At 37.5% G+C, this 16,413-nt stretch overlaps 1 protein-coding gene across 5 annotated transcripts in view; it reads right to left on the bottom strand.

Annotated features, from left to right (window-relative positions):
* LOC143262930 (proton-coupled amino acid transporter-like protein acs) overlaps positions 1-16,413 on the bottom strand; it is a 58,730-nt gene that overhangs the window by 14,968 nt on the left and 27,349 nt on the right. For all 5 annotated transcript variants that reach the window (XM_076528288.1, XM_076528285.1, XM_076528286.1 and 2 more), the window contains exons 2-3: positions 14,566-14,642; positions 5,645-5,761 (exon numbers count right to left, since the gene is read on the bottom strand). In XM_076528288.1, the coding sequence (XP_076384403.1) occupies positions 5,645-5,761; positions 14,566-14,642 (194 nt within the window). The remainder of the gene's footprint in view (positions 1-5,644; positions 5,762-14,565; positions 14,643-16,413) is intronic.

Genomic DNA, 16,413 nt, shown 5'->3' with positions numbered 1-16,413 from the left:
AGTGGAATATACTCAAGGACACTTGAGGAACGGTATAACCTTTTTTTCAAATTGGACTAAATTATTGAAATATTCTTTCAAAGACAGAAAGTCTTATTTATTTCAATTTCGCTGTACATACTTGGAATGACAAAAGAAATTAAAAAATTCGTGTTTGTTTTATTGTTATTTTCACTGCATGCTGAAAATTTTATTGAAAAGTTACAGTGTCGCATTAACGATTCTGCTAACTTCTACATTTAAGCACCGAATAGATTTCTGTCTAGATATTGGCTAGAGTCTCATCGAAACGTGCAGATATATTTACATGGGATTCTAAGTTCGTTAAAATGTCTGCGATTGAGAGAGCAAAAATGGACGCCGGTGCGTCTGCTCCGGGCAATCCGTTGTCTGTTATTTTTGCAAATTGACGTTTCAATGAAACTCGTAATTGTGTAATCGATTAAAATACTACTAATATCCCTGCGTCACGGGCGATTCACTAAATGAGTTAAATGTGGAAATTACGCGAACCGATGAGAACTAATGCCAAAATATTTATTTCGAGAATCGTCTTCGGTTTTCGAGGCTGCGAGAAGGGGCTGCGTTTCAATGTTGCTCGTTAATCATGCTCGGCACAAACAATCATTCCGACGAGCACCGTCGCTGAAAATATATGTTTGTACAATTTATCGAAATCTATAGCATTTTTTTCAGTACGGTTCGATGTAAACTGCGAAGACAAACTTGCCCAAACGAATGATAGCGTAGGCAAATGGATAAACATTGGCCAACTTTCGCCGACGATAATTCCGTGAAAAATCGTCGTAGAATGATGACTCTTTTTTTAAATTAAAGCTTGAAACTTCTACTTTAAGACATTGTTTCTCGATTTTATGTTTAACATGCCCTCGCCGCTGTAAATCTCTCAAATGCCGACGGTACGTGACAAACGTGCAAGGGTTACTTTTAAAGTGCTGTAACTTTGCGAAGAAAGATCGCAGTCACGTTCCGTTTTTTCTAAATTAAAGGGGAAGAATCGACCTTTATCCTACGACATTCCTGAGAAAAATTTTACCGAGACCGTGCATTTCGTCAAACTCGACAATTTTCGATACGACAAACATGACCATTTTCGATATGACGTGGCGTCACATTTAAAGGATTACAGTGGCGAATATGAGTTGAACTAAAAATTGAGCGACGGGATCTTGAAGTAGAGGTTTCAAGCTTTAATTTGAAAGGAAGATCATTATCGTACGATGATTTTTCGCGGAGTTATCGTCGATCAAAGATGGCCAATTTTTAACAAAAATTTTTCCATGCTAGGAATTTATAATTATATTTATAAATAATAATAACGCTGTTATAACGAACTGCATAAAATTTCTGAGAAGAGTATGAATTATTATACAAAATAGAAATTTGCTGCAACAATTACAATAAGTAATAACAACCAACGCAGTTTCCAGTTTCAACGAATCATTTTCGGCCCATCAAAATTTAAGTCGTTGGATTAAACAGTTGCAGTGTAAACTAATTTCGGGGCATTAAACAAGTTTAAGATTGGCATCCCAAATGACGCAGGCTATGCAGATTCGCCACTTTACTGCCGTCGATCCACGAATTGGTGAAAATGCATACGTCTGAGTGGTTGAAGAACGCTCCACCAGCGACGCGACGTTTCGTATTTAATGTGCGTGGCATTTACATTCCTGCGAATTGTTTCATATTGTGATTTCCATTAATGTTGCGCGTGCACGCAAATGAAGGAAATTACTTCGCCACGTGACCGTCATGCATAAACCGGCGTTAAGTCGCCGTACGAGTGTGCCAACGATGGTCGACGATGGCCGACGGTGTGTTATTCAAAAATCGGGCTGTTTCGTCTGTCCCATAATTCACAGTTCCCGACAAGAAGAACAACGGGAGGAGAGGGGAGGGTTATATATGCGCGCGCATTACTTTTCCTACTGTACATAGTAACCGCTGAAATGTCCGGCTTTCAGCGATAGATTTTCTGTCGGATTTCTTCCTCGACAATGATCGAAATCATGAAAAATTCATGAGTGGTAATGATAAAAATTGTTCGTAAAATTACTGCGAAAGATAGGACATTTTACATTTGATTATGCAACGAAATAAAATGTTATAAATGAAATAAACAAACGTAGAGTTAAAAATCGCTATAAATTATCTGATAGTAAAATTGTAGTCTTATAGTAAAAGTGGAACTACGACTCTCAATATTCGTTCTATTTCGAATTCAATAATATCTTTAATAAAATTCAGTTCAATAATATCTTTAGTAAGATAAAGTAGTCTTAAAATCGCGATTAATCATCGAACAATAAAATCTAAGTGTAATCACAACTCAATGTCAAATTCAATATCTTCAATCAAATTCCAATCTGAAACCAATTACACTTTTTATCGAACCCTCTATAAGGAATAATGATCTATTTTTTTGTCTTTAATTAATATTCAATCTCGCACGACTCGACCTCGTTTCTTACAGCTTCTACCAATAAAATAACCTACATAAAATTGCGTAAATACCAATAAAATCGTTTTTCCAATCGCAATAGGGAAACTTGTACCGCCGTTCATTCACGGCCGGCATGTTAATCGAGGTGTTAAATTATGTTCCAGCGAACGGAATTCGAGGCTGAATTGTTCCGTGCCGCGCGATACCTCAAGGTCCCGACAAGCACTGTGCTTTAATTACTCTCGCGACAATTACGGCGCGCCGTAAGAAAAATCGCCGATACCTGTACGATCCGTTCGCAAGCAAGCAGCTTCGGAGGAAAGATAAATCTACGAATTATCCGGATGCTTTTAAGCGGGACAAAGAGGACGGACGGAGAAGAAGGAAACGCTATTCTCGGAAAATAAACACCACCGCGCACGGAAAATTACGATGATCCTGATGAATAGCAACGTCGCGATTCGCCAAATTGCTTCCTTCCTTTCTGCACTCTCTGACTTCGTGCGTAACGCGGAAAAAGATCCACGAACGTGTCCCGTTCTTATTCTTTTTTTCTTTTGCATAAAAATTGACATTTTTTCGCACACACGAAGTGCTGAAAGTCGAGCAGAAAATAAATTATCAAAAAATAAAGAATCTTTTTTTATAACATTTTTACAGTGATTTTTATAATATTTTTACAATAATTTTTCTAACATTTTTACACTAATTTTTATAACACTAATTTTAATAACACGTTTAACGCTAATGTTTATAACATTTTTAACGTTGAACTTTTATAACATTTCGTATTAAAAATAATATTATTCAGTGAACGTAGAAGGAACGTGCAGTCGCAGCGAAAGCTTAAAAAAAAATCAAATTCGATAATAAGGAAAATAAAAAACAGCGTACAATAATCCATCAAAATATTTCACGATATCTTCGACTATGAAGCCGTTGCATAATCGCGTTGCAGTAACGAAGATCAGCCAATCACGAAGGAATCTATTCGAAGGAATTTCCCAAACAGTCTTCGAGGATAATTAAACGATCAGAGAAATTATAACAATTGTTTCAGTATTTCCACTACATTGTACAAAATGTTATACGAAATACTATTTTTAAAAAATGACTTCTTTCTTTGCAAGGAAAATGATATTCTTATCTTGGCGTTATAAATAATGTATTTATTCATAGCTGGCGCGAGATTGTTGCAAGTTCGTTCTTCGAATGAAATTCCTCTTTCACGTAAATCTATTTTTACTGAAATAATTTATAGAATACTAGGAGAAAAGGATGAGTCACTCGAATACTTCTACAATGATTTTTCAGATGTGCAAACGGTTGACTAATAATAATAACAATAATAATAATAATCATAACAATAATAATAATTTATTCATGTATGCGAATAGAAAGCCCCTTTCTGTTATTGCTACAGAAGAAGACTTTATATAGCAATAAGTGCAAACAAAGAGAAAAAAGGAAAAAAAGAGAAACAAAAAGAAAAGGAGAAAAATATCAAAATAAGTTGAAATATATAAATATAAAATATTACTATAAATATCAAAAATTAATATTTAATGCTATCGCAATTTAATTACTATTTAATGCTTACGCTTGAGCACTCTATATGTATAACGAATAAATCTGGTCCGATACTCGAAAGGTCACGATAATAAAAACAAAAGAAAAATAACACAGTTGATTGGTATCAATATAACGTTATATATATATATATATATATGATATCATTGGATCCGATTTTATCGATATCTCTTTACTGAATTCGATTCCTCTGTAAGCACGGTTCTCGCCTATACAGGGTGTCCCGAAAATGTCTCGCAATCCGGAAATGGGAGGTTCCTGAGGTCATTTGAAGTACTTTTTCCTTTGTGAAAATTTTTTCCGAGGCTTCGTTTACGAGTTAAAAAAAAACACTGACCAATAAGAGGCGAGCTCGGCTGGCGCGCGGCGGCCCAGCCAACGAGTGCACGGAGCCCAATTCCACTCATTGGCTCGGCCGTCTCGCGCCAAATGATCTCGCCTCTGATTGGTCACTGTTTTTCATTAATAACTCGTAAACGAAGCCACGGATTGCATTTTTGCTAAGGAAAAAGTTGCTTCGAATCACCTCAGGAATCCCCTACTTTCGGATTGCGAGACATTTTTGGGACACCCTGTATTTCTTCGTACGTCCTGTAAGCAAATCAAGACGCTCGCAGGGATAACGCCGAGTATACATATGTATGTATATGTATTCATGAGCAACAGAAAGTGACCGTAGGCGGTGTCGTGCGAGTTTTAACCGCAAAACGGAACCTATCCTCTGCAGTCGCCTGACGACGTAGTCCCGCACAAACGTACACACGCATGATCGCGTATGAGCAAAGATCGTAAAACACGGCCTTCTATGCAGTCTGTGTAACAAAGATATCGTGCGGACTGTTCTCGTTCCCTATAGATTAATTCGATCGTCCGCGTACATTGAATTCGTGGTGAATTTGCTATTTTATTTGCTATTTTATTTCTTATTTTATTTCTTATTTTATTTGCTACTTTATTTGCTATTTTATTTGCTATTTTATTTGTTATTTTATTTGCCATATATTATCTGTTTAAATAAAATAGGAATAAAAGCTCTATTCGTTGAAGTTCTGCGGATCTGTTAAATTAATATTGGATGAACAATTAAACGATTCGACAAACAACGCGCGTCGTAAACAGACGTACTTTTTGAAATTGTAGGTTATGTATGAGATAAAAAAGGGACAGATTATTCGTACAGTAGAACCTCGATTAACCGAACAGGATTTTTCTCGATCTTTGTTATTCAGATTTTTGATTATTCGAAGGCTCGGATGAAAAAGTTAAAGAACGAGAGTATTTTACTTATTTTTTTGTCATTCCAAGTAATAGCAAAATTTAGAAAAAGGATTTCGGTCATCGTCCGGTAAACTAGTTTCGCTATCATCTATAAAACGTTGAAGTCACTTAGTCCAGCTTGAAAAAGGTTATCGCGTTTTAAAAGGTGTATCCACAATTTTGTGACGTAATTGTATGTTAACGAAAATAATGTTTTAACGTTTAACCTCGACGGGACCATTGGAAGAACACAGGCGTCGAATCGAACCGATGGTGAAGGACAAAGAAACCAACGGATGGGAGTGTATGTATTAAGGTTATTCAACTTACGAGGTCGGATGATTCACGGAAATCCCGTGCTCGTTGTTTCCGCCTTCCTTGTCGCCGGACTTCTCGATCTCCAAAATGGGATCTTTCGACTGGAAGGCCCCATAAGTGCTCCCATTTCTGCAAAACGATTTTGTGTTCCGTTAGATGCGACGCAACGATTAATCGATCCTTCTTTGAAAACAGAAATCTTTGTCCGTAAAAATAAAAATGAAAACGCCAAAATGTAAAACTAGAAAAAAAGGGTCGTATAAACTGGTTAAACATCGTCGAAACGTACTTTTCTTCGACAAATTTTCGTAGCCGAAATTCCCCTCCAAGAACACATATTCGATTATTCCAAATAGAGATTACTATTAACTGCTATTAATTACTATTAATTACTATTACTATTATTACTATTAATTATACTACTATTACTGTTATTACTACTAATTATACTACTATTATTATTGATTACTATTAAAAAGATTATAACATTTATATGTATTGCAATGTGACAATTAGACGCGCGAAATGACATTCGGTAATAGTTTGCTGTTACGAAAATTCTAAAAACAAGGCACGAAACAAAGAGAAACTAATATTTACTCTTAGGCGCATCGAACAAAATAATTGCTTTAACAAGTCACTTTTGTTAACTGTGTTTTTTCACTCGCGTACTCGTCGCCGAAGGAGACGCGATAAAACATAATTACGATCCGCTATTTTGACTAATTACTGATAAAACTTAATTGTGATCCGCTGTTTAACTGTAAAACGTAATTGCGATCCGTTGTTTAACCGAAAATTGCTGCGAAAATAAACGCATTTTCGTTCTCCGACGGCTTAAGATGCTTCGAAGAACCAAAAAAAAAGTACGATAAAAACTTCGGAAGCTCGATTGAAAAAAAACAAGAGAAGAAAAGTTCTGCGCCGATTCGTTGAATCGATGTTCGATAAACGATCAAACGATTCGACGAACAACGCGCGTCGTAAACATACGTACTTTTCGAAATTGTAGGTTATGTACGCGATGAAAAGGATCGATCGATTTATTCATCGAAAATTCGCTCGAGTGTGTAGATTGTTATGGAAAAAAGAATAGTTCCGCGTTCTGATAACCAAACCGCATCCGCAAGTCCGCGATAAAAATAGAACGAACGAAAGTCCTTCTCGCGATCGCGTGCACGTGACGTAAAGACACTAACGACATTTCAAATAATCGTATGGGATCTCCGTTACGGGAACCGAAGACCGGTTGCAACAACTGCAACTAGACTGTACGGAGCTGCCGGCTCTCTTTCTGTATAAAGTTACGCATAAATTTTCCCATGAACGTCGAACCAGTCGCTCGGAGAATTTACATTCGCGATTATGTATGTATACAGGGTGTCCCAGAAATGTTTCGCAATCCTAAAGTGGCGGATTCCTCGGGTCATTTGAAGCAACTTTTTCCTTTAGAAAAATTTTCTCCGAGGCACCATTAACGAATTATTAACGAAAAACAGTGACCAATGAGAGGCGAGCTCAGCTGGCGCGAAGCGACCGAGCCAATGAGCGGAACTGGGCTTCGTGCGCTGGTTGGCTGGGCCGCCTCGCGCCAGCCGTACTCGATTCTTATTGGTCATTGTTTTTCGTTAATAACTCATTAACGGTGCCTCGGAGAAAATTTTTGCAAAGGAAGAAGCTGCTTCAAATGATCCGAGGAACCCGCCATTTCCGGATTGCAAGACATTTTTGGGACACCCTGTATATACCGCGCCTCGGCTTGTACGTTCTACCGTAGACTCCTTGGCGCTGATCGCGGTTTCGCGATCTCTTTCCACCCTACAGATTTATGTACACACTTTCACCGGACCCATCGTAAAAACTGAACGGCGGCCAATGCCGAAATTATTTTTGGCCGCGACGATGCGAGCGTCGCTAACGAAAATTACGTCATGCGAGAATTAACATCGAACGGGCCGTGATTTTTGACAGGAAAATATGATTCTAGTTATTTACAAATTTTTCATTTTTTATTTTACAATGTTTTAAGCCTTACGATATTTTAAATTTTGCAATATTTTAAACTTTAAAGTATTTTAAACTTCGCAATATTTTAAATTTTAGAATCTTTTAAGTTTCACAATATTTTAAGTTTTACTATATTTAAAATTTTACGAATTTTAAACTTTACAACATTTTGAAAATTAAATATTTTTAAATACTTTCTAAAAATTCACGACACTTCTGTTGCGTTCACCCCGAGGAAAACGAAAACGTAGCTACAGTGCATAAAGATGGAGATTCAGTTGCGCGTGTAACTGGAACGTAACTCGCTGATTATAAATTTGCTATTAACTGTACTAGCGCGTTTATGGTAGGGCAACTTAAGAACGGTAGCAAGATCAAAAAGAAACATCATTGCGTTATTTTCCACTTAACGAGAATTATTAAAAAAAGAAATTTTTAATTGGCTCCTCTTTCTTGCATGCAACGAGGTAATTCATTTCGATCGTGCTCCGAACGAAATTAATTTCCATTTCTAAATTAATGGGGAACGTTCTTATTTTACATGGAAATCCACGGTATAGCAATAAGCGCTATCGAAACCACTCACGATTTCTATTTTCCTAAATACTTTCATTAATTTAAGTAATGGTTATTAAATAGTATATTTATTATAATTTATTTATTGATAATATATTTATTATAGTTTGTTTATTATATTTATTGATAATATATTTATTATAATATATTTATTATAGTTTGTTTATTACATTTATTATAATATATTTATTATAGTTTGTTTATTATATTCATTGATAATATATTTATTATAGTTTCTTCATTACATTTATTGATAATATATTTATTAGAATATATTTATTATAGTTTGTTTATTACATTTATTGATAATGTATTTATTATAATTTATTTATTAATCATTTATTTATTTACATTTAAAAACACCGTGCAAATACCAGTCTATATTGTGAACTTTTTAACAACAACTTTTTCAAGAACAACAATAAATAATGCTCTAGTTCGAAATGGCTGTCACGTTAATTACGGTTCGGATGCACGTTATCCTTAACCATGTGAACCTAATTAAGTCTATCTGGAAAATCCTCCCAGGTCATGGGATTCTGAATGCGTTAATGGGGGTCCGTGATGTTGGAACAATTAAATCGGTGTCGGTGGTTCGACGATAATTTCTCAACGGAATGCAACGCAGCCAGCCAGCCAGCGCTCAAGTTGCAAGAATGAGTTGCAACGAGGTGAAAGTTAACTTCTTGACCAATAACTCGATCGTGTATAATCTAGTCTACAATTTCCAAGATACACAATTCCGCATCCTGTGCAACGTCGCGTAGCGTTCAAATTTCAAGGTGATCTCCCGTCATTGGACTCGTCATTGGACTAGTCACGAACCTCTTCACGAACCAAACAAATAACTTGAAACACTTCCCCGGTCGAACGCGCAGAGACGTTTAACTTTTATCACGCGTTATTCACGAGAATTCTTTAACCATCGCAGCCCATTTTCCTTTTAAAACCCACGCCGCCTCGCAAACTGGTCATGTTCGACGAAACCGTCACTATAATTAATCCGGATTTCGTCATTTCCATGTACTGAACCTGAGCAATCACTGAAATCACGCGTACTGATATTTTAATTAGTACATTTTATCATTTCATTTCCCTGAAAATTTGCTTACAAATTTTATTTAATTTTGTTTAATTTCATTTAATTTTATTCAATTTTATTCAATTTTACTTAATTTTATTTAATTTTATACAATTTTATTTCATTTTATTTCATTTTATTCAATTTTATTCAATTTTATTTAATTTTATTCAATTTTATACAATTTTATACAATTTTATACAATTTTATTTCATTTTATTTAATTTCATTTAATTTTATTCAATTTTATTCAATTTTATTTAATTTTATTCGATTTTAGTCAATTTTATTCAATTTTATTCAATTTTACTTAATTTTACTGAATTTTATTTAATTTTACACAATTTTATTTATTTTTATTTAATTTCGTTTAATTTTATACATGTATCTATATATAATCGAATTAATTCAAATTAAAGAAAGATTTGTTTTAATAAGATATTAGAAAAGCCAATATTTTTAATAAATAATTTATTCAATTAGTTTTCATCTAATTTAATCACTTATTGCACTTCTTTACTTTCACTAGCTTTAAATAAAATACCAATAAAACCATAACGACCAATATCTTTTCAGCATTCCGGCAAATCTGTTGAAACACGTCTTGCATACTTAGAGAAGCTGATCAGTGAGTATTTGCTCATTTCCATGATTCATGGCCAATTAGCGTCACGTGAACAGTGTATTTGTAGCTACTACATATTTTACACGCATAATGCTTGCATATAATAATGCACACCTCGCAGTTGTAACTTTTTCACTGGATCGTTTCATTCAAAAGCATCGAGATATTCGTCAAATGCGTTAAATTCTACGTGGTTGCAAAATCGCTGCGAAATTATTTACGTCTATTTATATATGTATTAACATTATATATGTATAAACATACATATATTGCTGCGAACGGATAATAAAGTCCGCTGATTTACACTCAGGATAATATAAAACAGCGAACATTGATTCGTTAATAAAAAAAATTCGTAAAAAATATTTGTTTAAAATGTAAGCTATTTATATAAAATGACGCGTGTATAGATTTTTCTCGTTGTTAAATATTTTCTTGTTGTGTCTGTACAGAGAACGTACGTGATTCGAACGTGATCCATGAAACCGCCGCTATACAGGGTGTGGCCGTAACGATGATACGAAATGAATGAAGCTGATTCTCTCTGCAAATATAGATTAAACGCACGAAATACCATTTTCTCGTTCTAAACTGAATTTAGAACCTGTATTCGTACGATCTTCAAAATACAAAAACGTGATAATCGATATTTATAAAAAAATCAAATTGTCAGATTCAATTTGTCCAAAAAATATACTTGAACGGTCGATTTGCGACGACTGACAAGAACTATCATTAACGATAATCATCAACGATAAGAATTATAATAATCTTCAATAATAAATTTCAGCGACCAGAACTCGTTTTATCGTTCCTTCGTGGTTACTTATTGCATTGAAAATAGGATAAACAATAAAATCAATGCTGAACGCTTTTTCGTCGACGTGAACATATTATTATTAAATATTTATGCTACAGATATTAATATACTTGGTGACATAAATAATTAAAAAATAAATAATACGTAAGTAATAACAAGTAATCACAAAAGAACGATAAAACGATTTCTTTGTCTCGGTAACGTTTATTGCATTCGCGCTGTCACTATTAATTAATTAATCCTGAATTATGTCACTACTAAAATCATTTTGCAACGCGTATCAATTGTCTCGACGAAGCGCCGGTTAGGTGAATTGCTTCTCCGTAAAATCCGCAACGCGATTATGCCAGTTCCCATCTAAACCGTAAACGTGAGTCACACGTGTTGCCCAGGGCGGTGCACGTGTCAACCAACTTTCTGAGTCGAACCGTGACCAGCGTACGCGGCCGCGCGCGCGCGAAGAAATATTCCGTACAATCCGGTCTTTGTGAATTCGCAACGCGCATTGTTGCTAGGTAGATCCCCGAGTCACGGAGAAACCGTAAATAATCGTGAAATGATGATTGCGAACCTAATTTCCGGCCGTTCGACAGCGTTTAATAAATCTTCGTAGATAATCTTGATTACGCAACGGATGACTGCTTAGTAGTATCGCGACCACACGCGAGAAAAGCCGATCGCCTCGATGAGATTCGCGTTTCTCCATTCGCTCGTCGTCCTAAGCTTACGAAAGATAAATGAACAGCACGACTGGCGCAAGGCGGCCGAGCCAACGAGCGCTCGGAGTTCCGCTGATTGGCTGGGCAGCCTAGCGCTAGGCGAGCTCGCCTCTCATTGGTCAGCATTTCTCGTTAATAACTCGTAAACAAAACCTCGTAGAATATTTTCGCTAAGGAAAAAGTTACTTCAAATGACCTCAGGAACCCCTCATTTCCCACTGTCTAATAATTTTGGGATATCCTGTAAACAGTGATCAGAAGCGAGCGCCTAATGAATGACACCAAGCGCCCCTTGCTAGAATTGTCCGCACCATCGTGTCAACCTGTTCCAGGAGTCATGCAGCTCGCGTTAATTGCAGCGTGCCCGTATGAAATTCGCGAAAATTCTCAATCCAGCGATCGGTTCTGCAAACCGCGAGAACTTGGCGATCAAAAAGCCGTGTTCCGTCCAGCCCCATCGTCGGCGCCGAAAATAGAGAGTGGAATAGACCGGTGGTATCGAACAGACAGAATTGCAAAACGCCTAAGCTCGAATACGTTTCCCCGCTTCGATATCGCGCTAAGAGCCGAGCCAAATGTGACGCGACTACCTCCTTGGCACTCGGCGATTGTGCCTACATCTTTGACGCTCGGCGAGAGGTGCACGGCGACTTTTTAAGCGACCCCAGGACACCTTTTAAGACGGAATAACTTCTTTTCGAACTGGACTAAATGCCTTGAACTTTTTTTGTTTAAATGATAGAGGGCGACTGGATTTACTGAACGACGACTGGATCACTCTTTTTTTTTAAATTATGCTATTACCTGGAATGACAAAAGAAAGTAGAAAACTCTCGTTTCTTAATTCTTTTATCCGAGCCTATAACGAAAATTTAAAAAGTGTCTTTCGTAGGTGAAAGTTAAGAAGCGAGAGCTTTTTCATTTTGTTTTGCCACTCCAAGTACTAGCAAAATTGGAAGAAAGTGTTTCAGTCGTTTCAGTCTAAAATCTAGAAATGAATTCATGTTTTTCCCTGAATCGATTTGGTTCAGTTCGATAAAAGTGATTGCGCTTTAAAAAATGCCCCGAATGCAGGTTGTCTCGCAATTATGTTAACAACCGGAATGAGGCGATTCCTGAGGTCATTCGAAGCAACTTTTTCCTTAGTGAAAATGCAATCCGCGGCTTCGTTTACAAGTTATTAAGGAAAAACTCTGACCAATGAGAGGCGAGATCGACTGTCGCGCGGCGGCCGAGCCAATGAGCGCACGGTGCTCGGATCAGCTCCATTGGCTCGGTCGCCTAGCGCCGAGCGAACTCGCCCCTCATTGGTCAGTATTTTTCATGAATAATTCTTTAACGGTGCCTCGGAGAAAATTTTTGTAACGGAAAAAGTTGCTCCAAATCATCTCAGGAATCCCACATTTTTCGAAAATACCATAATTTCGGGACACCCTGTATACTTGTTAAAATAACAAATTTTTTCTCGAATATTAATGATACGCGAATGTTCTTAAATTTCTTAAATTTTGTCCCGAAGCGTGTGCACAATTAGAACATAATTATTAAGTATATCGATGCATTTATGGCAACTACAATTTTTATTACTTGTTGTTACCGTCGACAGTTCCGACCATAATATATACAAACGATTTCTGAACGCGCAACCAATCTTCCAGCGTACGTATTGGTTAAATTATCAGCTCGTAAATAGATATAAGGTGACCGTCGAACGCGAACGAGCTATTGTAATTCCGCGACTCTGACATCGTTTCTAGTTAAAAGTTAACTGCAGCAAATTCTCCCTAATTGACGCTCGGCTTGTTCACAAAAAGTGGACAATTTGGGAGGAGCAGATAAGATTATCCGAGCCTCGCGGCTCGTTTTTATAATTGTGGACAATTTATAACTATAAAAATAAACCGCAAGGCTCGAACAATCGTATCTCCTCTTCCAATATTGTCCATTTTTGTGCGCAATCTGGGCGTCAATTAGAGAGACATTACTTGAAAAATTAAATAATCGAATCTCTTCGCGCTTCCCGAATAATATGAATTGACCGACGACGATCTTCGCCGCCGTTCTCGGACAATAGCGATCGAGTGCCGCGGCAGTGGAGAAACTAAACAAATGTGGGGGTGGGGGGAATATAAGCGCAAAGGCGCCTTCTTGTCGCGCGAGGACTATACGTTGTTCCGCGTACAGTAATGTCTCCCTTACTGACGCTCAGATTGTCCACTAAATTGGACAATCTGGGAAGAGGAGATACGATTATTCGAGCCTTGCGGTTCGTTTTTATAATTGTGGACAATTTATATCTATAAAAATGAACCGCAAGGCTCAAATAATCGTATCTCCTCTTCCAAAATTGTTCATTCTTGCGCGGAATCTGAGCGTCAGTAAGGGAGACATTACATATTCTGCTCGCGGCCGCGCGACGGTAAACGCGTTAGGAATGCTGTCCTTTACGCACCGAACTGGTCGCAATCTTGAAAAGAGGAAAATGTCTACGCGCGGCTTCACGTTTCTTTGAATAGTTTCGGTGAAATCGGATTTCACATAAAGATTCGCAGTTTACCGATCGCTCGAGCATCGCCGGCTTTGGCTCGCGCTCGCGAGCCTAACTTCCTGGCCCGATGGAGAAACGTCGCTGGATGATAATCCACGAGAGACATTACTTTTAGAATTCTCTTGGATATATTTTCAACTTAAATTAAACAAATTAAATTCACCGATCGCTGAAGTACAACGACGATCGTTGCTCTCCGTCGCATCGACGGAGATTCTTTTTAACGAAATTGAAAAACGAGTCTTCTATTTTATTTTGTCGTTCCAAGTAATAGCAAAATTTTTAAAAATTATTACGGTCTATCTAAAAAGATCTAAAATCTTGTTGAATCTAACCTAGCAATCAAAATCAATCGAAATCGATCTAAAAAATTGTTACAGTCTAGCAGACTAGTCGCTCGATTGTCAAAAAAAATGTTATCGCGTTTTAGAAAGTGTCCGAATATTAAAAGAATAGAAAAAGAACAAAATATGTAAATACAAATAAAGATTTTTCTGCACAAGCTAAGCGTCTTTCACGTCGTCTAAACCATGAATGAAATACGTGTATGTATTTACCTATGAGGCTCTTTGAGCGTGAGTTCGTCACCGTGAATGGAACTCTTCTTCATGCTGGGGCTGTTGTACATTTCCATCTGCAACAATAATTACACATATGTTTTCAATACGGACTGTGACATAATTGTTGAACTTAATCGGTGACCGCGGTCGCAAGCAGATTCTATTTTCGTTCCGGCTGATAGGAAACTGTTTTTATTATGTTAATCGTATCGGGATAATTGACATTTCCTAGAATAGCAATTCGTGCGAAACAGTTTTCCTGCGAGCAGATCACGCCGCTGCGCCGAGAAATTAATTAATTAATTGGTAACAGGAAACTCGGATTCCAGTTTCTACGATCGAATCGGTTGGTGGCGTAAGACGTCATTTTCCTCACTCTGGGAAACAATTAGCGTTGTTATTCACTGACGTGTGTATTTTTTACTGAAATTTGTATTGTTTAGTCACGCGTGTATTGTTTACTGGGACGTGTATTATATACTAACCGTATCATTATATATACTAATATTATTATTATGCAGGGTGTCCCAAAAATGTCTCGCAATCCGAAAGTGGCGGGTTCCTCAGGTCACTTGAAGTAACTTTTTCCTTTACAAAAATTTCTCCGAGGTACCGTTAACGAGTTATTAACGAAAAACAGTGACCAATGAGAGGCGAGCTCAGCTGGCGCGAGGCGACCGAATCAATGAGCGGAACTGGGCTTCGTGTGCTGGTTGGCTGGGCCGCCTCGCGTCAGCCGTACTCGATTCTTATTGGTCACTGTTTTTCGTTAATAACTCGTTAACGGCTCCTCGGAGAAAATTTTTGTAAAGGAAGAAGCTGCTTCAAATGATCCGAGGAACCTGCCATTTCCGGATTGCGAGACATTTTTGGGACACCCTGTATACTAACGTGTATTATCTACTGACCAAATCTATTGTCGCGACCGGACCGCGGATCTTCGCGCAAAATAAGAATTCTCTACCTCGATTGCAACAAACAGGAATTAAATCGAGAGTCACATTCATCGTTGACATTTTTATCAATTCGGAAAAACGAACCAGTAATAACATCGCTTTTAAGTGCCGAATATTAACACAAAAAATCCTTAGAAATCTGCTGAAAGCATTATAACGCGTTAAAATTATTGGAAGCAGAAATACACGTTTTTATTCAATTCCGATTTCTCGCTGGTAGAGCAACCCTTGGCTCATCCGATTTTTGACAACCGTAGCTTGCAACCGAAAAATCTAAGAAAATTCTATAACACACGGCTCGATGCCCAAGATAGGCGCACATTTTTTTCAAAATTTTCAAAAGCCACCGGAGGGTAGAAATTGGCGGGAAAGTGCGCGATCTAATATAACCGTGTAACTACCCTCACGGGGTTGAAATTTGGTTACAGGGTTGAAATTCTGCATAGATGTGTTTTTCTTGGTCAATATATATTGTATCGAACGGTATTAATAGTCGTTAAAAAACCTCTAAGGACAATTTTGACTATTTTAATCTGATTGACCGTTTCAATGGCGTTTGTTGTGTTTCGGTGTTCCTATCGGCCCGACGACAGTCGATCGAATTAAGGCCGCGCGAAGTAACAATTCGCGACTGGCAATCCAGTCTCCCACGGAAACGCGACCGGCCATCTGGCCAGTTTTTTTCCCCTTAGATTTTCCGCGCACTGTATTATTCCGCTGTTAGCGAACCGCGTTCGAACCGTCGAATCTTCGCGGACCGCGATATCACGAGCAAACAAACGGATTTTTCTAGCCGCCGCGACTCGGAGAAACTGGAACGGCCGATAGAAGAGTATTCGCTAGTCACTGCTAACACTGGAACCACCGCATCGATAACAATGACCGGTTT

The sequence above is a fragment of the Megalopta genalis genome, unplaced genomic scaffold (genome assembly GCF_051020955.1).
Source record: "Megalopta genalis isolate 19385.01 unplaced genomic scaffold, iyMegGena1_principal scaffold0250, whole genome shotgun sequence".
NCBI classification, from domain to species: Eukaryota; Metazoa; Arthropoda; class Insecta; order Hymenoptera; family Halictidae; genus Megalopta; species Megalopta genalis.
This window is presented reverse-complemented; position numbering and strand designations above follow the sequence as displayed.